This window comes from Gracilinanus agilis, chromosome 3, assembly GCF_016433145.1.
Source record: "Gracilinanus agilis isolate LMUSP501 chromosome 3, AgileGrace, whole genome shotgun sequence".
Lineage (NCBI taxonomy): Eukaryota > Metazoa > Chordata > Mammalia > Didelphimorphia > Didelphidae > Gracilinanus > Gracilinanus agilis.
The window spans coordinates 360,556,833-360,581,529 of record NC_058132.1 but is presented as its reverse complement, the minus strand read 5'-3'; the positions used below and the strand labels follow the sequence as shown (position 1 = coordinate 360,581,529).

General features: G+C 37.5%; 1 protein-coding gene across 1 annotated transcript in view; it reads right to left on the bottom strand.

The window, feature by feature from the left end:
• Nucleotides 1–24,697, bottom strand: part of MYH15 (myosin heavy chain 15) — a 163,626-nt gene that overhangs the window by 38,089 nt on the left and 100,840 nt on the right. The window contains 6 exon segments of the mRNA XM_044669192.1: nucleotides 9,478–9,573; nucleotides 13,732–13,836; nucleotides 15,694–15,864; nucleotides 19,413–19,538; nucleotides 23,556–23,759; nucleotides 24,175–24,367. Of these exon segments, the coding sequence (XP_044525127.1) occupies nucleotides 9,478–9,573; nucleotides 13,732–13,836; nucleotides 15,694–15,864; nucleotides 19,413–19,538; nucleotides 23,556–23,759; nucleotides 24,175–24,367 (895 nt within the window).

Here is a 24,697-nt window from a genome sequence, read left to right as displayed (position 1 = left end):
ACTAGGGAGGGAAAGTGTGGGGGGAAGCTTAAAAAGACCATAAAGAAAAATAAGAGAAGAGAATAAGAAGGGATAGAGGAGAAAGGTAAGTAAAATAAGGAAGGAGACTAGGGGGACTGAGTAAAAACAAAACACTGGTGTAGAAGGAAATAATGAAAGAAGAAAAGGCAGGACAAGGAGAGGGAATCAAAATGTTGTGGAATACACAGTTGATAATCATAACTCTTAATGTGAATGAGATGAATTCTCCCATAAAATGGAAGCAAATAGCAGAGTGGATTAGAAACCAAAATCCTACCATATGTTGTCTACAGGAAACACACATGAGGCAGGTAGACATATATAGGGTAAAAATTAAAGTCTGGAGCAAAATCTATTGGGCTTCAACTGAGAAAAAAGAAGGCAGGAGTTGAAATCATGATATCTGACAAGGCAAAAGTAAAAATAGATTTGGTTAAAAGATATAGGGAAGGTAACTATATCCTGATGAAAGGCAGAATAGACAATGAAGAAATATCAGTACTCAACATTTATGCACCAAATGGTATAGCATCCAAATTTCTAAAGGAGAAGCTAGTGGAGTTTGAGGATGAAATAGATAGCAAAGCTATACTAGTGAGTGGACTCAGCCTTCCCCTATCAGATCTAGATAAATCAAACCAAAAAATAGATAAGAGGTGAGTGAAATCATAGAAAAATTAGAGTTAATAGATATGTGGAGAAAAATAAATAGGGACAAAAAGGAAGAGAACTTCTCTTCAGCATCATGTGGTACATTCACAAAGATTGACCATGTACTATGGCATAGAAACCTGGCAAACAAATGCAAAAGATCAGAAATAATAAATGTAACCTTTTCATAGTATAATGCAATAAAAATAATAATTAGTAAGGGTACATGGATAGGCAAATCAAAAATTAATTGAAAATTAAATAATATGATTCTCTAAAATCAATTAGTTAAAGAACAAATCATAAAAACAATTAATAATTTCATAGAAGAGAATGACAATGATGAGACATCCTACCAAACTATGTGAGATGCAGCCAAAGCAGTACTCTGGTGGAAATTTATATCCTTGAATGCATATATTAACAAACTAGGGAGGGCAGAGGTCAATGAATTGGACATGCGAATTAAAAAAACTAGAAAGTGAACAAATTAAAAAATCCCCAGATGAAAACTGAATTAGAAATCCTAAAAATTAAAGGCAAAATTAATAAAAGCAAAAGCAAAAGAAATATTGAATTAATAAATAAGACTAGAAGCTGGTATTTAGAAAAAAACAGACAAAGTATTTGCTAGTCTAATTAAAAAAGGAAAGAAGAAAATCAAATTAACAGTATCAAAGATGAAAAGGGAGACCTCACCTCTAATGATGAGGAAATTAAGGCAATCATTAAAAACTATTATGTCCAACTATATGGCAATAAATACAGCAATCTAGGAGATATGACTGAATATCTACAAAAAAATAAATTGCTTAGATTAACAGAAGAAGAAACAGAATACTTAAATAATTCCAGTCAGAAAAATAAATTGAACAAGCCATCAAAGAACTCCCTAAGAAAAAAATCCCCAGGGCCTGATGGATTCACAAGTGAATTCTATCAAACTTTCAAAGAACAAATAATCCCAATACTATGCAAACTCTTTGACATAATTAGCAAAGAAGTAGTTCTACCAAATTCCTTTTATGACACTAATATGGTACTTATTCTAAAGCCAATCAGACCAAAAACAGAGAAAGAAAACTACAGACCAATCTCCTTAATGAAAATAGATGCAAAAATCTTAAATAGAATACTAGCAAAAAGACTCCAGCAAGTAATCACAAGGGTTATTAATTATGATCAGGTGGGATTTATACCAGGAATGCAAGGATGGTTCAACATTAGGAAAACCATCCACACAATTGACCATATCAACAAGCTAACAAACAAAAATCACATGACTATCTCAATAGATGCAGAAAAAGCCTTTGACAAAATACAACACCCATTCCTATTGAAAACACTAGAAAGTATAGGAGTAGAAGGGCCTTTCCTAAAAATAATTAACAGTATATATCTAAAGCCATCAACAGGCATCATCTGCAATGGGGATAAATTAGAAGCCTTCCCAATAAGATCAGAAGTGAAACAAGAATGCCCATTATCACCTCTATTATTTACCATTGTAATAGAAACTCTAACAGTAGCAATTAGAGAAGAAAAAGAAATTGAAGGTATTAAAATGGACAACGAGGAGACCAAGCTATCACTCTTTGCAGATGACATGATGGTCTACTTAAAGAATCCCAAAAAATCAGCTAAAAAATAGTGGAAATAATCAACAACTTTAGCAAATTTGCAGAATACAAAATATACCCACATAAATCATCAGCATTTCCACATATGTCCAACACATCCCAGCAGCAAGAGTTAGAAAGAAAAATGCCATTTAAAATTACCCTAGACAAAATAAAATACTTAGGAATCTATCTGCCAAGACATACACAGGAATCATACGAACACAACTACAAAACACCTTCCACACAATTAAAATTAGATCTAAATCATTATAAAAACATTAATTGCTCATGGCTAGGGTGAGCTAACATAATAAAAATGACCATCTTACCCAAATTAGTTATTATTTAGTGCCATACATATCAAACTACCGAAAAACTTTTTTACTGAATTAGAAAAAAAATTTAACAAAGTTCATTTGTAAGAACAAAAGATCAAGAATATCATGGGAAATAATGAAAAAAATGTGAAGGAAGGTGGCCTAGCCCTACCAGATCTTAAATTGTACTATAAAGCAGTAGTTGGTCATCAAAACAATATGGTATTGGCTAAGAGATAGAAGGGAGGTTCAGTGGAATAGACTTGGGGTAAATGACACCAGCAAGACACTCTATGAGAAACCCAAAGAGCCCAGCTTTTGGGACAAAAATCTACTATTTCACAAAACTTGCTGGGAAAATTGGAAAATAATATGGGAGAGACTGGGTCTAGATCAACATCTCACACCCTATATATACCAAGATAAATTCAGAATGGGTGAATGACTTGAATATAAAGAAGGAAACTATAAGCAAATTAGGTGAAAACAGAACAGTATATTAGTCAGATCTTTGGGAAAGGAAAGATTTTAAAACCAAGTAAGAGTTAGAAAAAAATTACAAATTGTACTATAAATAATTTTGATTACATTAAATTTAAAAGGTTTTGTACAAACAAAACCAATGCAACCAAAATTAGAAGGGAAGCAACAAATTGGGAAAAAATCTTTATAACGAAAACATCTGACAAAGGTATAGTTACTCAAATTTATAAGGAACTAAATCAATTGTGCAAAAAAATCAAGCCATTCCCCAATTGATAAATGGGCAAGGGACATTAATAGGCAATTTTCACATAAAGAAATCAAAACTATCAATAAGCACATGAGAAATTGTTCTAAATCTCTAATAATTAGAGAAATGCAATTAAAACAACTTTGAGGTATCACCTCACACCTAGCAGATTGGCTAAAATGCCAGCAGGGGAGAGTAATAAATGGAGGGGATGTGGCAAAATTGGGACATTGATGCATTGCTGGTAGAGTTGTGAATTGATCCAACCATTCTGGATGGGAATTTAGAACTATGCCCAAAGAGCACTAAAAGATTTTCTACCCTTTGATCCAGCCATACCACTGCTGGGTTTATACCCCAAAGAGATCACAAGGAAAAAGACTTGTACAAAAATATTTATAACCTCTCTCTTTGTGGTAGCAAAAAATTGGAAAATGAGGGGATGCTCTTCGATTGGGGAATGGCTGAACAAATTGTGGTATCTGTAGGTGATGGAATACTATTGTGCTTAAAGGAATAATGAACTGGAGGAATTCCATGTGAACTGGAATGACCTCCAGAAATTGATGCAGAGTGAAAGTAGCAGAACCAACAGAACACTGTACACAGAGAAGAATACACTGTGGTATAATTGAATGTAATGGACTTCTCTACTAGCAGATCCAGGACAACTCTGATGGAATTATGAGAAAGAATGCTATTCACATTCAGAGGAAGAACTGTGGAAGTAGAAACACAGAAGAAAAACAACTGCCTGATCATATGGGTGGATAGGGAAATAATAAGGGATATTAACTCAAAATGAATACCCTAATGCAAATATCAATAATATGGAAATTGGTCTTGATCAATGACACATATAAAACCTAGTGGAATTGTGTGTGGGCTATGGGAGGGGGTGGGAAGAGTGAAGGGATAGAACATGAATCCTATAACCATGGAGAAATATTATAAATAAATTAAATTTTAAAAATTCACAAGTTCTTTCCTGAGTTAAAAGGGTAGAACACTTCAGAGTACTTGATTAAGTTAATATAAAGAAATTCCCTCTCACAGTACTGGCTAAGGGACAGAAAGATGGATTAATGGAATAGACTAGGGGTAAATGACCTCAGCAATCTAGTGTTCGATAAACCCAAAGATTCCAGCTTTTGAGACAAGAACTCACTATTTGACAAAAACTGCTGGGAAAATTGGATGACGGTATGGGAGAGATTAGGTTTAGGTCAACATCTTACATCCTATACCAAAATAAATTCAAAATGAGTAAATGATTTAAATATAAAGAGAAGAAACCATAAATAAATTAGGTAAACATAGAATAATATACCTGTCAGATCTTTTGGAAAGGAAGGAATTTAAGAACAAGCAAAAGTGGGGCAGCTGGATGTCTCAATGAATTGAGAGTCAGGCCTAGAGACAGGAGGTCCTAGGTTCAAATCTGGCCTCAGACACTTCCTAGCTGCGTGACCCTGGGCAAGTCACTTAACCCCATTGCCTAGCCCTTACCACTCTTCTACCTTAGAACCAATACCCAATATTGATTCTAAGACAGCAGAGTAAGGGTTTAAAAAAAAACAAGCAAGAGACAGAGAACATTTCAAAATATAAAATGAATGATTTTGATTATATCAAATTTAAAAGAGTTTGTTTAAACAAAACCAATGCAACCAAAATGAGAAGGAAAGCAATAAGCCAGGAGAACATTTTTATAACAAAACTCTCTGACAAAGGTTTAATTTCCCAAATTTGTAAGGAACTAAGTCAAATTTACAAAAAATCAAGCCATTGTCCAATCAACAAATGGTCAAGGACATGAATAGGCAGCTTTCACATACGAAATCAAAATTATCAATAAGCATATGAAAAACTGTTCTAAATCTCTCCTGAATAGAGAAATGCAAATCAAAACAGCTCTGAGGTATCACCTTACACCTAGAAGACTGGTATGACTTTATACCTAGAAGCAGAAAAGTAAAGTAATAAATATGGCAAAATTGGGACACTCATATACTGCTTGTGGGATTGTGAATTGGTCCAACCATTATGGAGGGCAATTTGGAACTCTGTGCAAAGACCTTTCAAAGGATGCCTACCCTTTGACCCAACCATACCACTGTTGGGTTTATACCTCACAGACATAATAAGGAAAAGACTTGTACAAAAATGTTTATATCCGCACTCTTTGTGGTTGCAAAAAATTGGAAAATGAAGGGGTGTCCCTCTATTGGTGGATGGCTCAATAAATTGTGGTGGTGATGGAATATTATTGTGCTGAAAAGAATAATAAATTGGAGGAATTCCATGTGAACTGAAAAGACCTCGAAGAATTGATGCAGAGTGAAAGGAGCAGAACCAGGAGAACATTGTATACAGGGATGGATACACTATGGCACAATTGAACATAATGGACTTCTCTACTAGCAACAATGCAATAATCCAGGACAATTCTGAGGGACTTATGAGAAAGAACACAATTCACATCCAGAGAAAGAACTGTGGGAGTAGAAACACAGAAGAAAAACATTTGCTTGATCACATGGTTCGATGGGGATATGTTTGGAGATGTAGACTCTAAACGATCACTTTATTGTAAATATTAATAATATGGAAATAGTTATTGATCAATGATACATGTATAATCCAGTGTGAATTGCACTGAAATAATTGAACCACAAAAGTTAGTGGTTACTAAAGTTAGTTGGATATTAAACTGAACAGGGACATAATGGAAGATATGATAGACCTGAGTTCAAATCGAGCCTCGGATACGTATTACCTTGTGAATGTCTGAGCATATAACTTGACTACTTGTCTGCCTCAGTTTCCTCATCTGTAAAATGGGGGTAATAAAAGCACTTCCCCCATTTGTTATGAGGATAAAATGTGGTAATATGTGCAAAGTATTTTGCAAACCTTAAAACCCTCTATGAAATGTTAGCTATGCTTATTATGTAACAGAGAGGTTTGCCAAATTCTGGGAGCTGTTAAAATACTGATTAGTAAAGATCCATGTGAGGACGAATAATATCCCCTGAAGGAGCCACCCAAAGAGCACTGTTAACGATTATGGAGTCCCAGGCAAAACATTGAGAACCAAACAAAGCACCAGCTGTGCTTCTGAGATTTTCAATCACTCCTACTAATTGAAGGTAGGGAATTCAGAAGAGAAAACTAGATTTTGAGAAATGAACAGCTGGCTAAAAAGATGGTGTCTGACAGTGGGATTTGGATTTCTGAACCATGTAAAATGTAGAGATGATGAGCTCCTGGCCAGGACTGGAATATCCCTTAAAAGGGCCTCCAACCTTACCACCCTAATCAAGGACAATTCAAACTGAAAAGAGAAGAGGAAGGAGAAAATTCCTCCAATAGATCAGACATATAATAAAGAGGGTGGGGGCAGCTGGGTGACTCAGTAGATTGAGAGCCAGGCTTAGAGACAGAAGGTCCTCCTCCATTCAAATCTGGCCTCAGACACTTCCTAACTCTGTGACCCTGAGCAAGTCACTTAACCCCCATTGCCTAGCCTTTACTGCTCTTCTAAATTGGGACCAATACACAATATAGATGCTAAGATGGAAAGTAAGGGTTTAAAAAAAGAAAAAGCAAGAGGTACAATAGCTCAGTGGTTTCTCTTTCAAGAAAGATAATCTCGGGGGGCAGCTGGATACCTCAGTGGATTGAGAGTCGGGCCTAGAGATGGGAAGTCCTAGGTTCAAATCTGGCCTCAGACACTTCCCAGCTGTGTGATCCTGGGCAAGTCACTTGACCCCCATTGACCATCCTTACCACTCTTCCACCTAGGAGCCAATACACAGAAGGGTTTTAAAAAAAAAGAAAAAAAAAGATGATCTTGGCTTGGGAAAAATGTAACAAAAATGCTAAATATGGAGTGGAAATTAAAGATAAGGGATGAGATGGGATCTGTGGTCTCCAGTAAGTTCGTATGACCCCCAGACCTGAATGAACTCCTTCCTAGGGCACTGAAAGAACTGTTGGATGTCACTAATTAGCTGTAGATTTCTGAAAGTTCTTGGTAGACCTGCTAAGAACTAGAGAAGGGCAAATGCCCACCTCCCCCTTTTTTAAAGGAGGATTGTGGAATCTGCCAGCTAAAGGCCAGAGATCTTGACTTCTCTTCCTAGCAAAATACTGGAATACATTATTTAAGGGATAGTTCATGAATACTTAGAAAGGGAAGAAGAACAGGTCATGCCAAACTAACCTAATTTCCTTTACTCTCCCCACCCCCACTTCCCTTTGCACAGAATAAATCAGCAGATTCTGTAAATAGATTTTGGAAAAGCATTTGCCATCCTTGTTCACAGGCATATCCTTGTGCACTGAGAGGAAGGAAATGGGCATTTATTAAGTGCCTACTATGTGCCAAGCACTTTACAAAAATTGTCATTCAATCCTCGCACATACCTAGGAGCTAGGTGCTCCTAAAGCAAATGGGGATTATTATCACCATTTTATAGTTGAGGAAACTGAGACAGGAAGAGATTACTAGTCACCCAACTTGGAATTGTCTGAAACCAGCTTTGAACTCAGGTCTTGGACTCCAAGTCCAGGGCCCTATCAGCTGTCTCCTAAATATAGGAAGGAGGTAAATGAATGAGAAGATTTAAGAAATAGTCATAGTTCAATGTGGACTTGAAGGAAGTCTCTAAAGGAGTGCCATGGGCCTTTTCTTTGTCCCTGTACTATTTAACATTTTAAGCAGTAACTCACATGAAGTATACTTAGCAAATGTGCATGTGCCTTAAAAATGAGAAACATAGCCAAGACTTGGAATGATAGTCAGGACCCAGAAAGAGCTTTATAGATAGAGCTACGGGTTAAACTAAATTAAAAAAAAAACAATTTAATAGGGACAAGCAGATTGCTCTATAATCGATTAAAAAAAACAACTTCATAAGTAAAGGATGAAGGAGCTATGACCAGTGACAGTCACCATGACAAAGATATGGGGTTAACAAAGGGACATGGAAGCCTGGAAATAGGAGTTCTATCCTAGGTTGCATTGGGAGGCATAGAGCTCACACAGAGGGCAGTAATAATTCTGTTATATTCTGCCTTGGTTAGGTCATCTATCAATCAATATGTTCAATTCTGGTTGCCATATTTGAGGAAGGGAATGACAAGTCAGAACCTTCCAGAAAAGGATGGAACAGGAGAGAGAACATGTTCTAAAGAACACGTGAGACTAGGATGAAGGAAATGGGGACCATTCAGCTGTGGGAAGAGGAAATGAGGAAATGTAGAGGTAGTAGTATAGCATTTTTCAAGTATTTAATGAGTTTGTATCTGGATTAGATTTGCATTTCTTGGTCCCAGGGGATGGAACTAGAAACAATGCATATAAATTGCAGACAGGCAGATTTAGGTTTGTCATAGGAGAAAAATTCCTATCAAGAGGGATGGGCCTGCTCAGGTGATGTCTCTAGAATTCTTTAAACAAAGACTGATCACTTGGAGATGTTATAAAACGTAATTTGGATTAAGGATAGATAGGTTGGACTCCATGGTCTCTGAGGTTCCTTCCAACCATAAAATTCTTTGATTCTCTGTAAGTAAAACAGCATGTTTCTTGAAAATAATTATAGGGAAGGCCTTCCCACAGCAAAATGTTCTAGCTAGCTTGCCAAAGAACCTGCACACCTACCATGATGGACTATTTTTGCTTTGAGAGATTACTCTCTCTTTGTTGTTATTTATTCTTTTTTCAGACATGTCTGGCTCTTCATGACCCCTTTTTGGGATTTTCCTGGCAGAGTTACTGGAGTGGTTTGCCATTTTCTTCTCCAGCTCATTTTACTGATGAGGAAACTGAGGCAAACAGGATTAAGTGACTTACCCAGGGTCACACAGCTAACAGGTATCTATATCTGAGGCCAGATTTGAACTCAGGAAGAGGAGTCTTCTTAACTCTAGGTAGGCACTCTGTCTGCCCTGTCATCTCACTTAAAGTGATAACACTTCAAAGGCAGGTGGACTTTGTCATTATCATATCATGAACACCTCATTAAATATTATCACCAAATTAGTTTCCCAGGTGATAACTGAATGGACATAGTTATACAACAGATAAGTTTTAAGGGAGAGAATGATTGACCCTGGTACTTACCACTGCCTCTACTTGGTGTTTGTAACTTTTTACTTTTAGCTGCAATTTATCTATCAAGTTCTGCATCCTATTTAGGTTTTTCTTGTCTTCCTCTGCCTGCAAGTATGAGAGTACATAAATGAAGATGACTTAAGGAAAAGCAGACCATGAGGTTGAGAGAAGATTCATATCATGAGTAAATGGAGTAATTATTTCCTCTTAAACACTCTACTTAGTGAGGGTTAATCATTTATTCAATGGAATCATTTCTATAGCTCTGATGTACAATTTGGGCAAATTTGACTCTTAAAATTTTTGTATGATCTTTCTCTTTTTTTAAAATTTTTTTCTGTCTCTATTTCTTTCCTTCTCTTCTCTCTCTTTCTGTCTCTCTGTCTTTGCCTTTGTCCCTCTCACTGTTTCTTTTTGTCTCTCTCTCTCTGTCTCTTATTCTCACTCTCCATCTCTGTCTCTCTCTTTGTGTCTGTCTCTTTCATAGCTTCAACATCATCCCTATACAAAACACTTGGGAAAAAATTGGGAGCTTGGGAGCCCAAAGATTGAGATTCAAATTCTTTCTTTGCCAACCAAATTTTAACCTTTCTGGAGCTCAGTTTTCTTATCCGCTAAAAAGACCTAGAGTGGATAATCTTTCATCTTTAAATCTATGATATTATGACTCAAATCATAATCAACAGTCCAAACTTCTTACTTGTAATCCAGTGCCTACACTTTGATTTCAGTTTTGGATATGTTGAATTGAGAGCAATTTACATCGTCTGCCAAACCAATTCTCCCTCCCAACTTTCCTGTCTTTAGTGGTAGCATCAATATTCTGGTTTCTTTGGCTGGAAATCTCAGTAATCTCTTGATCTTCCTTCTCCTTCACCCTCCCTATATCCAATTAAATGTGATTTCAAATTATTCTTCCCTGGAACTGTCTTTCAGAATTATTTTTTCTCTCTCCATTACCTTTGCTAGCACACTATTCAGGCCTTGCCTATTATGATAATTCCGTTTGCTATTTTCCCTGCCTTTACTTACTCTTCTCTCTAATACTCATAACAAACTGGGGCCAGATTCATCTTCCTGAAATTCTGTTTTGGCATCTTGGTCCTCCATTCTATAAACTATTGTCAACTTCATCAAATTCTAACTCCTCTGTCTCTCAAGGTCATCCATGATCCATTTAATTTTATTTCTCACTTCTCCTTCACATAAGCCGTGCAGACTAATCAGGCTGACTTACTACTCACCAAATAATTTTTTACTGGACCTATAAAGTATAAGAGATTATGTCTATTGGTGTATAGGTGAGGAAAATGTTTTACCAGTTGATCACTTTCCTTATTTTGCTGTATTGTTTCATGTCTTAATTAAATTCTTTTGCTAATTGAATTTATGCATGTCTGTTTTTGTCTAGCAAAAGAATAACCCATCAAATGGGGACTTGGGCTGTGGACTTATAGTTATTATTCTGAAAATAATTCTCTTGAACCTGCTATAAAGAGATACTACCAGGGGTGTGCTGGTGCCAGCTTTGAAGAAAAAAAAACCCTACATATGGCATATCTTTAAGTTTAACTGGCATCATTCATATTTTCTCCATCAATTTCTTAAGCAAAATAATAAATCAAACCATTATTTGTAGCACTTACTGATTTCAGAAGTGAAAATTTAACAATCACACTAAAAAATGAACAATCAGATCTTATCAGCCAATAAAAGCTAGCTCCAGCATACTTTAGGACAATGTGACAGCTCTATCTAGAGACAAAGTCAGTATACAAGTAAATATGAAAACAAGACTTCAAGAAACAGAGGAAATTTTGTGTCTTTGGCATTTTGTTCAGTAGAAAGAAACAATAAAAATTAATAGGAAAATGCAAACATCTTATTAATATTGTTATTATATTATACTGTATTATGAATATATCAATACATTAAGATTTTTTATCTTATAATAATACAGAAAATAGTTGATTCACTATCCTCAGAAGCAGATTAGCACAACACAGACAAATAATTAGGTGCTCTTTCAGGTTTCTGAGGGGCTGAGCTGGCCACAGGCACCTCTAGGAATTGTCTTAGCACCTCATAGTACCATAGGATCAGAGTTAGAGCCGCAAGGGTCCTTTAGGGGACGTTAGTCCAAACTCCTCCTTTTATGGCTGAGGAAGATAAAGCCCAAAGATGTTAAGCAACTTGTTCAAGGTCAGATAAGTAATTAGTCACAATTCTGGGGATGAAACTCAGGTCCTCTCAGTCTAAACCAAATTGTTTTCCATTGTACCATTGCTGCCTCCCATCTCAGCTTAGTCTAGAGAAATAACTGATTCCAGGGTGAGTTGCACATTCTTGACAAAGATTGGAGAAAAAAATTGCACGAGTGATGACCATACTTTGTATTCCCTGAGCATATTCCCTCTGAAAATATCACAGCCTTTCAGAAGCATTATCTACTGCCAATTACTAACCCCATCCTCCCTGTTATAGAGGTGGAGAAATGTTGGCATGGAGGTCAGACAAAGAATCAGAAGCAGGGACCAGAATAGAATCCTGGTCTCCTGACTCCCGGATGGGTTGGTTCTAGCCTGTAGGAGCTAGATACGTATCAAGCATCCTTTATCAGAGTAAGGTCTATAACGGACTGCCTTTGTGTAGGTGTGTGTGTGTGTGTGTGCGTGTGTGCACATGAGCCTTTCTGGGTGACTTTTGGTCTGTATGGGTGTACTTTTTCCCCCTGATTGATTTTCATTTTCTCTGGCCTATTTTTTCTTTCTCTTAAATGCATTGCAGTTGCAGTCTTGTATTGTTATTTTAGAGGTGCTAAAGTCAACTTATTGAGGCTCTTTATAAGAGTGGGATTTTTCTATAGACAGAGGAAAAAAAGAAAAGACTGTGACCAGCACACTAACTGGGGGAGAAATCTATGATATTAATAAAGTCCCATGAGATGTTCCTGAGAAAAAAAGAATATTTGTGGGCTAGAGGTGATAAAACTTAGCTGATGATAGCCTGCTAGTAATGCCTCCATGTTGTAACGCAAATCATCAGGCTGCTCTGTATCTTTGAATTTTTGTGGAAACTGAAAATTGGAGCAGAATTGGCCATCGTCTCCACTTCAGGCCAGGTTCCTCTTAAGCATCCCACTGTAGCTGGCTCGGGTCCTCTGGCCTGTCTGCCTTTCTCTTCATTTATATACCCCGTTCTCACCCAGCTTCACAGAAAAAGTCGTCTTTCTGAGGGAGCTGTAGACACCAACTGTGAAAAATGACTCGAGTATATAAATAGCTTTCACTTTTAATTGCAGCTTGCCAGTCAGCTCCTGCTTCCTGAGAGCTCTGAAAGGGGAGGGGCCCACCCGAACCACTAATAGCACAGGAGATCAGGATGGGTGAGTCAGTATCTACCACTGAAGGACCAACAAAGATGGGGAAGGAAAGCTTTGGGAGAGAGAAAAGCCATTTTAGATTTAAAATTTAAAAAAAAAAAGATTTCCTCCTCAGCAACCACTGAAAAAGCATAACAATGAAAACGAGACTATAATTATTATAATATTTTATATTATATTATAATATAACATATTATAATATATTAATTTTAATAACATTTTAATAGCATAATTATTTAATGATTAAAATAAGTTAAACATGCATAAATATATAAATATTATATGAATAATGCAAATATAAATTATAAATGATCAAATATAATAATAATATTATATAATAATGTAAAATAAAATATTTTAAACTATAATATAAAAACAACAAGAATAGCAGCTAGTAGAGCAGCTGGGTAGCTCAGTGGATTGAGAGCCAGCCCCAGAGACTGGAACTCCTAGCTTCAAAAATAATCTCAGACACTTCCTGGCTGTGTGACCCTGGGCAAGTCACTTAACCCCCGTTGCCTAGCCCTTACCACTCTTCTGCCTTGGAACCAATGCATAATATTGATTCTAAGGTGGAAAGTAAGGATTTTTAAAAAATAATAATTGCAGCTAGCATTTATTTAGTATTTTAGGGTTCACCAAGCATTTGATGTGTTATCTCATTAGATTCTCACAACTCTGTAAAATAAATGCTATTATTTAATCATCATTTTACTGATGAGGAAACTGAGGCAACAGGTGGCTAAATGACTATCCAAGGACTCACAGCTACTAAATGCTTGAGGAAAGATTCAAATTCAGATCTTCCTGACTCCATATTCATGACTCTATCATCCACTGTTATCACCTTAGTGTCCTCAAAAAAAACTTTTCCTTCATACCTGAAAAGTCAATTCCTTGATGGACGTCTCAAATTTTCGGGCTCCATTCTGGGCCTCAGAACTCCTTCGTACTTCACTTTCTAGTTTACATTCTAGTTCACGGATCTGTAAACAAAACATTACCTCAGGAAAATGGGTATGTCATTGGCCAGTCCGTAAAATCATTGAATGGGGGTTATTAAGCAATGCTGTAGCATCTCCTTGTATTGTGGCCTTTAAAAATATAACCATCTGTTTGGGGAAATTATCTTTCTTGAAGAAAAGATCAGAACCAAAAGGGACTTTTGAAATGTTAAATGGTCCATGTATCAACCACCCATGTGTGAACTAGCCTGTCTCTCTCGTGGTTCAAAGTTTAATTTTGATGTGAAGTTTTTCCCCCTCTTCAGTCATAGCATCTAATTCCCAAACACAATGGAACTCGGAATCCACCGTAGGCACAGAATATAGGTTTATGGTCTGTAGATACGCACATATCCATGGAGATGGAGAACTACAAGGCCTGGGTTCCTGCATTTATTAGCCTCATAATCCTAGACAATTCCTTTATGACACCCGTTTTTACTGATAAAGGAACTTGGGCTTAAGAAGATGGAGAGCTGTGCTGAGCACTTCCCAAGGCCACTGGAAGGCAGGAAGGCACTTTATAAAGCCTTGAAGGACCTGGGAAATGGATTCTTATGTTGTCTTAGAGTATGATTCAAATGAGGCTGAAGTTACTAGCTAGGCAACAACTAAGGATTTTTATAGAGTGCCTAAAAGTAGGCAAAATGCTACACAGACCTCGTCCCATTCAGTCCTCGCCGGGCTGTGAAGTAGATAAATTAGGCTCAGCATTTTACAGGGGAGGGAATTAAGGTGCAGAGAAATTAAGTGACTTGTGTGTGAGCAGATTTGAATCTGGGTCTTCTTCACTCCAATTCCAGACATATGCCATGATGCTATTATAGTACAGGACATGTATGTGTGTGTGTATTCATAAAATGCTCCTGGGTATATACCTGGATGCAGACATCTATACACATATACATACATAAATGTAGTTAAAGACCTTATATATTAATATATGAGTATCTCTATCATGGTGCTGTATGTACCTGTATTGTGTATATATTTATTTCTACCACAAAACACTCAAAATAAATGGCTCTATTCTGCCATCTTGTCCCACTCGCTCACCCCAAGACTATTTTAAGCCAATTAATACAATGTCTTACTCTAGAAATGTTGGGCTACAGACAATGATGAAAGACTAAACCAAGAACAGGAAACTTATAAGCCTTGAACACTCTCAAAAAAAAGAAAAATATATAAAAATAATAAATGTATTATTGTAATATATAATATATCGTATACATAATATATTATATATAAATATAAATCAATAAAATATAATATATAAATAAAAATATATAAATAAGTAAAAATATAATATATATAAATAAAACATAATATATGAAATATAAAGTATATATAATATTTTGTATATTATATATGTATATATGTGTGTATATATATATATATATATATATATAAAATGATTAGGGTAATAGGACCAAGGAATTGTGGAACTCAGGACAGAAAAGGAAAATTCCTTGAGGGCTGGTAAAGTGATTTCAAACTTTGGGTGGGAATATGGGAAATAAACTCCTAACCTCGTGGCCTTACTTAGGAAAGGTGGAATTCCATGGGAATGGCTCATCACAGCATTGCATAGGGAAAAAAAAAGCATTTCAAAAAAAATCCAACATTGTTATTCTTATCTCCTTTCTGACAGGGATTAGAGCTGTCCAAAAGTCAGTAAGGAGCAAATACGAGGCTAAGATTCAAGACTCTTGCCTCATTTTATTGTAATTATTTGAACACTTGCCCTCTGCCTTGTTTGTATTCCTAACATATCTCCAGTTCCTTAAGTCATGGCTCCCAATGACCCCCCCCCCCCAATCAAAGCTGAATCCTTACCCTGGATTCCAGTTTTTGGATCTGCTTACTGCCCCCCTTCAGGGTACTCTGCTCAGCATCTTCTAGCCTTTTCTGTAAGTCTACAATAGTCTGTTCCATGTTGTTTCTTATCCTTTCCAAGTGAGAACAAGTGTACTGTTCCTTCTTCAAACTCTCTGTCAACAATGCTGCCTGAAATGAGAAAATGATTATAGTATTTCACTTACTCGATGTTTTTACACTGAGGTATGATACTTAAGGTCCTAGATAGGAAGTCAAGAAAATCTGAGTTCAAATCATGTCTTCGACTCTTACCAGAAGTATGGCTCTGGGGAAGTTACTGAGATTATGTCTCAGTTTTCTTTTATGTAAAATGAATTAGTTGACTCATCTCCTGCCAGAGAGGTGATACACTTAAAATACAGAAATGCACATTTTCATGCATGGCCAATGTGGAAATTTATTTTGCTGCTTGGGATATAGGTTTTACATTGGCCTTTTTGGTTTATTGGTTGGTTAACTGATCGTAGGAGGGGGTACTTGGAAAGACATTACAAATGCATGTAAAAATTTTCCTTTAATATTCATAAAAATGAGGCAATTGAACTCAATGGCCTCTAAGGTACTTTTTTTGTTCAGGCATTTCAGTCATATCCAACTCTTTATGATAGCATTTGAGATTTTCTTGGCAAAGATATTGGAGTGGTTTGCCATTTCCTTCTCCAGCTCATTTTACAGATGAGGAAACTGAGGCCAACAAGGACACTTGTGTAGGGTCACACAGATAATAAGTGTCTGGACTTGAATTTGAACTCAGGCTTTCAAACTCCAGGTTTGGTGCTCTATCCACTAGGCTACCTAACACCTAGTACCTTCTAGTAAACTGATAATCCTGTTTTTGCAAGTTCAGGGATTTGGTGGAGCACTAGGCTTCACTATTGCTTTTTTCTCTCCATTTTTGGCCTCTATGCAACTATTGTTGGCTCAGCCATCTTTCGGTTTCCCAAAATTATGCATGGCTTGGGTCTTGGGAAAAACCAGAGGAACAACAAACCCAAGAATGCATTGTAATCCAGATTGGCACCATAAAACAAGGCCATGGAAGCATATCACATAGAAAATGGCAAACTGTACTATATAGATTGAGCCAAAGAAAATATGGAAATCTTTGCAGTGGACTCTAGGAAAAGAGTGGAAAATTTTAGATAAAATGGATTTCTTTTTTTGGTTAATTACGTGTAATAAAATATATACACACATATACATTTGTATATATATGCATACATGTGCTTATTATGTTATGTGTGTGAAAATATATATGTACACACACACACACACACACACACACACACACACACACACACACACACACCAATGTATCCAGGAGTTAGATCTGTTATTTCACTAGTATAAGGAATTCTCAAATGGTGAAGCTTCCTCTACTAATTCTTCTCTGCCTGCAATTTTGAATCTTCAGTTCTTTCCTAGAATTCTAAGAACTAGAGCAACTGTCTTTGTATAACCGAGGCAGGACTTGAACTCAGGTCTTCCTGAGTCTGAAGCCAGAACAGTCTCCCCTATGCCATATTGTCTCTCTAGTCCATTACATTAATGTGCCACAATTTGCTTAACGATTCATTCATCTAAAGTCTTTGTTTCTGTCTCATTTAAAATCGTAGCTCACAGAATTAGAGGTATTAACTGTAGCCTTCAAGAATCTCGCATCAGGCCATTATTCCTATTGCCAATAAGCAGACCAGTTGGGTTAACTCTTGTTTGTAAGGCATTCCCTTGGCTTTAGCCTTCGGTCCACTCACTTGGTATTTGACTTCATTAAGAGCTGTCCTCCACATATTTAGCAATCACTGGGAGCACTGCCCTACAGAGTTAAAGCTAATCTATCTGTCAGGTTCCCAGCCATCTGTCTAATGCCAAATGTGTGAGATCTCAAGAAGGCAGTGAGGACATAGCATGATTTCCTAAGACATCTCCAGACAGCCCTATGCAGAGCTCACTGGGACAGAATGGATTTGTAGAGAGGCTGTGGAGGAGTTTTCACTTCTCAAAATTGTCAAGGACAGCTTAATAAGACACCAGTGTTAGGAGTTTCAGTTTTTTTATAAGCTGCTACTGCATAAACTTGTCAAACAGAGACAGGAAAGAGGAGAGAGAATTCAGCAGAGATAAGCTACTCTCTGAGGATGAGGGTTCACAAACATTCAGATAATTGTTTGTTCTTGGATAGCAAACACATTTTCAAGCTTTCTCAAGCCACCACTCAACTCTCTCCTACCAGTGTCTGCTTTGATTCAGAATGGCTGAGTGACAGCCCCCGTTCTCTGTTCCATACTTTGGGCAGAGGGTATCAGAAGCAGTGGCGTGAATTTAGTGAAAGTCCTTGGAGGTTTCTTGTTCAGACAAGGTCATAACTAGGAATTTTTGTGACATTTGGTGAGGGAGAGGGGAAGTGATTGGGCAACACAGAGGATGGTCCATTTCATGATGGACACAGGATCAACCGGTCCCCCAGAGAGTAAGGACTCTGTGATATGGCCAACAGTTCCTGACTACCCAATCTTTGGGAAGCAGAGAGTAAGGACTCTGTGATATGGCCAACAGTTCCTGACTACCCAATCTTTGGGAAGCATGTGGATGGTGGATGTGGGAGAAGGGTTGGTTATGGGAGAGTAGTATCATGACTACAAGACCTAGGCAGTGGAAGCCCAAAAGTGGGCAAGGGAGTGAGGAAGAAAGTCCCCTTTGGATGTTGGCACTGTAAGAAAAAATCCCAGTTGCTTTGTGCCGATTATGACTTTGACTGAAACCATTGCTTATGGAACTATGGACACGCATTCTTCTACTCTGTAGGACTCTAGCGATCCCTGAAGGAAGCCCTTATTAAATAATAATCTCTCTGTAACTCTCCTCTTTCTCCTTTTGTACCCAAAGTGCCAAGTTTTTGCATGGATTCTAGATTGTAGCATTGTCAACGAAGAAGAAACATCTGCAACTTCAGCTCTAAAGAAATATTGAATTTCCCAAATCCCCAAATCTTTCTTTACTAGCTAGCTCTTGCCTCCCAGGAGGTATGCAACTTATAAAACTAAATGAAAGCAGGATTCTTTCCCACTCACTGACACAAACCATTACTAACTTAAGGCAAATAGCCATTTGAAAGCTATTTGTAGGGAATGGCAGGATGTTTATGATGTTTCTAGAACACAGGACATATTGATCCTCACATTACAAATGGTTTTTGTCCTTTTTTGTTTCTTCTTGTAAAGAGTTTTACATGGATCAAGTGAATTATCCTCATTACTTCATAAAAGACTTAGGAGAAAGATGGTATTTGCCTGGTCTTTCAAGTAGACTTAGATATAGAGACAGCCACTAATTTAACACTGATCATGAAGAAGGGGAATGGCAGACACTTCCCTTATTTGTTGCCCCATGTTTGATACTACCTCTCAGCCACAGCCTCAAGACTGCCTCTAGAAAATAGTGAGAGGGCAGCCGAGTGGCTCAGTGGATTGAGAGACAGGTCTAGAGACAAGAAGTCCTAGGTTCAAATCTGGCCTCAGATACATCCTAGTTGTGTGATCCTGGGCAAGTCACTTAACCCCCATTGCCTAGCTCTTACAATTCTTCTGCCTTGGAACCAATATACACAGCATTGATTCTAAGATGGAAAGTAAGTGTTTAAAAAAGAAAAATAGTGAGGAGCCAACCCAATTTTTTACATCAGTGCTTGACTTCTTAGCTTTTTCTTCAGCACTACGACGTTCTTCTGTTGCATTTTCTAATTCTTTTTTCATACAGGCAATATCAGTCTCCCATTTTTTCTTCAGAGAGAGCAGGCTTGTGTTCTAAAAATAAAATAAAATAAAATAAAATAAAGAAGCAAACAATCACCTTAGAATCACCTAAAAATAACTACATAGAATTTCAAGATTGGTTAGTTCATTTAGGTGGCAAAATCCAGTCAGCAGTGGGGAAGGCAAATAAATAGACATAACTAGGAAGAAGAAATTGGAGCTTTGCCCCAAGGCAACAACATCCAACTATATGCTTCCAACCCACCATGGACATAAGGCCCATCACCCCAGCACTTTAGCCCAACTTCTCTGTCAGGAAAATGCCATGTGGGAAGCATCAGGTGAGATGTAAACCTAAGTTTTCTGACTCTAGCCTGGGTTCTTTTCCATTATACCATGACATCTCTCAGATATCAATCTGGCCTTCAGGGTTAAAGTTAGACTTGGGCAAGGGAGGGAGAGAATGGATGCTCTTCCCACCCCAATTGTATTGCTCCTGACTTAAGAGAGACAGGGATCTATATTCTACCAGCTGAATTTGTCCTAGGCACTAGAATTCCTACTAAATGTCTCTAAGTAGGTATGTGGGGTGGGCAGAGGGCAGGGTCCCCTATTTTGACTCTCAAAGTTATATTTCTTAATGGGCATTAACTCAAAAGAGTTCACAATAGAAAACTTCACACCTCCCCACAAAGTACACATTTATCTTCAAGTATATGTCTCATCTCAGTGGTGAGGTAGCAAAAGGTCTCCAGGGAGGTCTTCCATCACTTCCAGAAAGTATAAATACTTAGAAAATGAATTTTGACTTCTCTGTGCTTGGGAATTTGGTTGCATGCCCACTGCTCCTTGATGTGGTGAGGAGTCACTGCCCTCAGATCAGAAGTTGGGGTCAAGTGGGGACATCTCACAGAGCCTGAGGAAAACTTCAGTCTCCAGCTGACTTTCAGCCACTCAGTAAGGAAGAGCCTCCTGTCTCTCCTTCCCACCCCAACTTCTCCCTTTCTCTTCCCCAATGCAAAGTGGTACACAAAGACTCCTATCTTGTTCTTTCTATACTGAGAATTTCCATTACAATGCTGGCTCCTACCTTTCCTTCATTGGTTCCAACACAGTAGATCAAAGGTCTTAAACTTATATTAATGAACAAAGCTCACTAACTGTGATGTCCAGGCTAAAAAGAGTTCCTTCTACATGAGGACTTAATATGACAATTTTTCTTCCATTATCATTTCATTAATTCATGTCCCCTTCCTTCAAATAATACCCTCTTGCTATAAGAATTAAAGCTCAGAAATAGAAAAGTCAATTGTTCTAGCCTTATGGCCAATCCCCTGCTTCTTTCATAGAAGAATGTATTGACAATAAGTTTCTTCTCCTTGATTCTTTTTTCTAATATAGACCTAGCCTCTTTCTTTCCCAGACTATGGCCCCACCTGGATCCCATTTCTGTCGGTATGTCCAATAGAAGGTGAGTTGTAGTTATAGGTATATATTTTCAAGATGTGGCTAACATAGACGGTGTCTCACTTTAGAGAGTCAGCATAGCATATAGGATGGAGAATCAGCATAGTATGTGGGACAGAGAGTCAGCTTTGAAATCAAGATTACCTAGGTTCAAAGCTCACCTCTGGCATCTAACAATCATGTAACCTTGGATAAGTCACTTAAGCTAAGTGCTTAGGGCTTAGCACAGTGCCTGGCATGTTGTACCTGTGAAATAAATGCTGACTGAATGATTGACTAATTTTACCTCTCAGTACCCTGGGCAAATCTCTGACTATGAATTGCAGAATAATTGGAGATCTGTATTGGTAATAGGAATCTCACGATGGCATTCTCTACTCCAGTGCAATCAAAGACCCAGACCAAATGACAGTTATGTCATTTTATACGAAAAGTGTATTTTTGAAAAGTTGTCCATAAAGAGAATGGCATTTTCACAGAATCATAAAACAACAGCAGAGCTAGAAGGAATCTTAGAGAATCATAATTCAATTCCTTCCTTTTATGGACAAGGATACAGAGTTCCAAGTTCACTTAAGAAGTTTACTTTCCAAAAGGAATAAATATGAGAAACTTTTAAATGAGAAAATTTTTTTCAAGGTAAATAATCTTATACCTTTTTCTTTGGAAATCAAAATTTTCTTTTGTACTTTTTGTTTTCATCTGGGATTTCATTAATATTAGAGAACCCTCAAGATGGAAACTCATTCTACCAATATAGATTAGCAAATGTTCTTTAATTTATATTCATAGAGAATAGTCTAGGACACTGAGAGGTTAAGCAACTAGGGACCTTCAGTTTCATGTACAATCCTCTTTTTCTAATTTGCTATGCATATTCACATGCTCATTTCATATAGTTTTTACTAAGTTCAGAATAAAAATAAAAACTAATTTTTAAAAAGACCAAAAAAAAATAAGCTTTGGCTTATCCATGATCAAATAGCAGATACATGTCAGAACAAAGACTTGAACTCAGATCCCCAGTTTCCAAAGTCTGCCCACCCCCTATTCTCAAGTTTTCCCTCTAAATGTTCAAACCTTGACTTTATTAAATCAGGAACAACCATACCCATGCAAGTTAAGTCCATTATAATCTCATTTTTATGGGCTAGTTGGAATGAAACAAGATATGGAAGACACTAGAAAACAAAGAGGGGCTAAAAGAAACCCCATGTAGGGAAGTATATCTTTCTCTTTAGGCTAATACATAGGAGCCAATCCCTTCAGCCTGACCACAATTCTGAAGTAATGAGAACTCACATTCTTGGCACTGGTGGAGCAGTCCCCTCATGCATTAGGGATATTCAAGGGCTAGGCAAATGATGTTCTGTTATAAAGCAAAGACCACAGATTCTATAATCCATCTTTGCTTATCTTCCTGGCAGATTTTAACCTTAGCTTAATCTCTTTTAAACCCAGATCACAGGATTTAGAAATGACAAGGACTGTAAAGATCATCTAGTCTACCTTTTCCACATTCTCAAAAAGAAGAACCTGAGGCCCTGTGGATTAAGTCATTTGGATAAGGTCATACATTAAGTAAATAGCAGAGTTGGGTTTTGGACTCATGCTCTATGACTACAAGCCCAGGGCTCATTTCATTATACTATGCTTTCCCTCCAAGTTGGAAGTCTTCCAAATTGCCCTGGACAGAAGTATTAGTCTTTCTTTAACTAGAATTTGGTAGCTGGGCATTCTGGAAGAAAGCATTACCTCTTCTTTGTTAAAGAATAGCAAATCACCATGACTACTTTCATCTCAGACCCAGAGTTTTCCAGAATTGAAATATACTTTCTGGCAAACTCTAAAACCAAGTTTTTCTGCTATCCATTCCAAGGCTCCAGCTAGCAGAATTAAGAGTTAGAAGAGACCTTCAAAGTCAACTAACCAGAGCTAGGATAAAATTAAGCAAGGTAGTAGCCACTAAGAGAACAACAAACAATAGGAAGTGGCATTTTACAAGTTGGAAAATGTCTTTCTCTGTGATCTCTAGGCATTTATTTTGTCAGAAATCATTGGATGTATCATGGTGAAGACTAAAACTGTCCTCCAGTCAGTAACACAGGACAGAATAATTTTAGAACTTGCTTAGAGTATGCAAATTCTTTGCATCATCACTGAATCTAGTCTCACCTCCCACACAATGAAGAAATCTTCTAATGTAGATGCTTATCCAACTTCTGCTTGACTACTTCCAATGATAAGAAGCTTATTGCTTTTTGAGATGGTCCATGACATTATGAGAAAATTCGTGTGTCAAGTTGAAACTTGTCTTTCTGTAACTTCTAACTATTTGTTCCTATTTTCCTTCCTGGAGTCACAGAGAACAAATCTAATTTCTATTCAATGTGATAGTTTTTTGAATATTAAAGACCATGATTGGGTCTCTGCTTAGTTTTCTCATTTTCGAGCTAAAATTTCCCTTATTCCTTCAATGATCCTACATATGACATGGTTCTCACACCCTCTAATTTCCTCAAGACAATCTTTTTTTTGTTTTTATCAATGTTCTCCAACAAAGTAGTGGCCAGAAAGAGAGTCTGTTCTCATTGTCCTCACTTGAGTGTGTAGCATGTTCAGTTTTTCAGTGGCTTCTAGAAGCTCTTGTTCAGCCAACCTCCGTCCACGTTCTGTCTGTTCCTGCAAAGCACGTAATTCCTCCACTTCTGACTGCAGAATGGCATGCTGCCTCTCAGCCACCATCACCTCTTCCTTCAGACTATCATTCTGGCGTGTAGTTTCATCTACCTGCACTTGTAGATGCTGTAACATAGGGAAAAGAATGTCTTTTGTAGAAGGAGAGAGAGACCCAGACAGAGCATATAAAGAGTTGTCACAGGCTAATAATTATTCAAGAGAGGGAGCAGGGTGGTAAGTAGAGTAAATAACTCCTGATTTTGGAGTCAAAGGATCTTGGTTCAAATCCCACCATAAGCTATTCGTGTGGAGCAAGTCAGTTAACGTGCTGAGAAGTTAACTTCTCCAGGCCACAGTTTCATCATCTATAAAATGAGGGAGTTGGACTAGATAGCCTCAAAAGTCTTGTCTAGCTCTATATCTCCATTACAGGAATGGATCTTAGTCACAGGGTGATGAAGATAATGAGAATTTTCCAGTTCTTGGGTTGTTTTTCTGTAAATAGATATACTTAATTTCCTGGAGAAAATTATGGAAATACCTTGATTTGCATCTGAAGGGTGTTCAGAGATTTGGAAGCCTCAGATGTCTGTCGGTTAGCATGGCTGAGCTGTAACTCCATCTCATTGAGGTCCCCTTCCATCTTCTTCTTTAGCCGAGTGGCCTCAGCATGACTCTTGGCTTCGGAATGCAAAGTGGACTGCAGAGAATCAATGGTACGCTGTTGGTCTCTCCTAATTTAAGATGACAGCAGAAGATAAATTTAGTTGTATGTGTGTATATGTGTGTGTGTCTGTGTGTATTTGATTAAGAAGAATTATCTGCTGGAGGCAATTAGGTGGCTGGATTAGGATCCAGGCCTAGAGATGGGAGGTCCTCAATTCAAATCTGACTCTAATTCCTACCTATGTGACTCTGGGCAAGTCACTTAACCCCATTGCTTAGGTCTTACTGCTCTTCTGCCTTGGAACTAATACAAAGTATTGATTCTAAGATGGAAGGGGTGGATGAGGAGGAGGAGGAGGAGGAGGAGGAGAAGGAGGAGGAGGAGGAGAAGGAGGAGA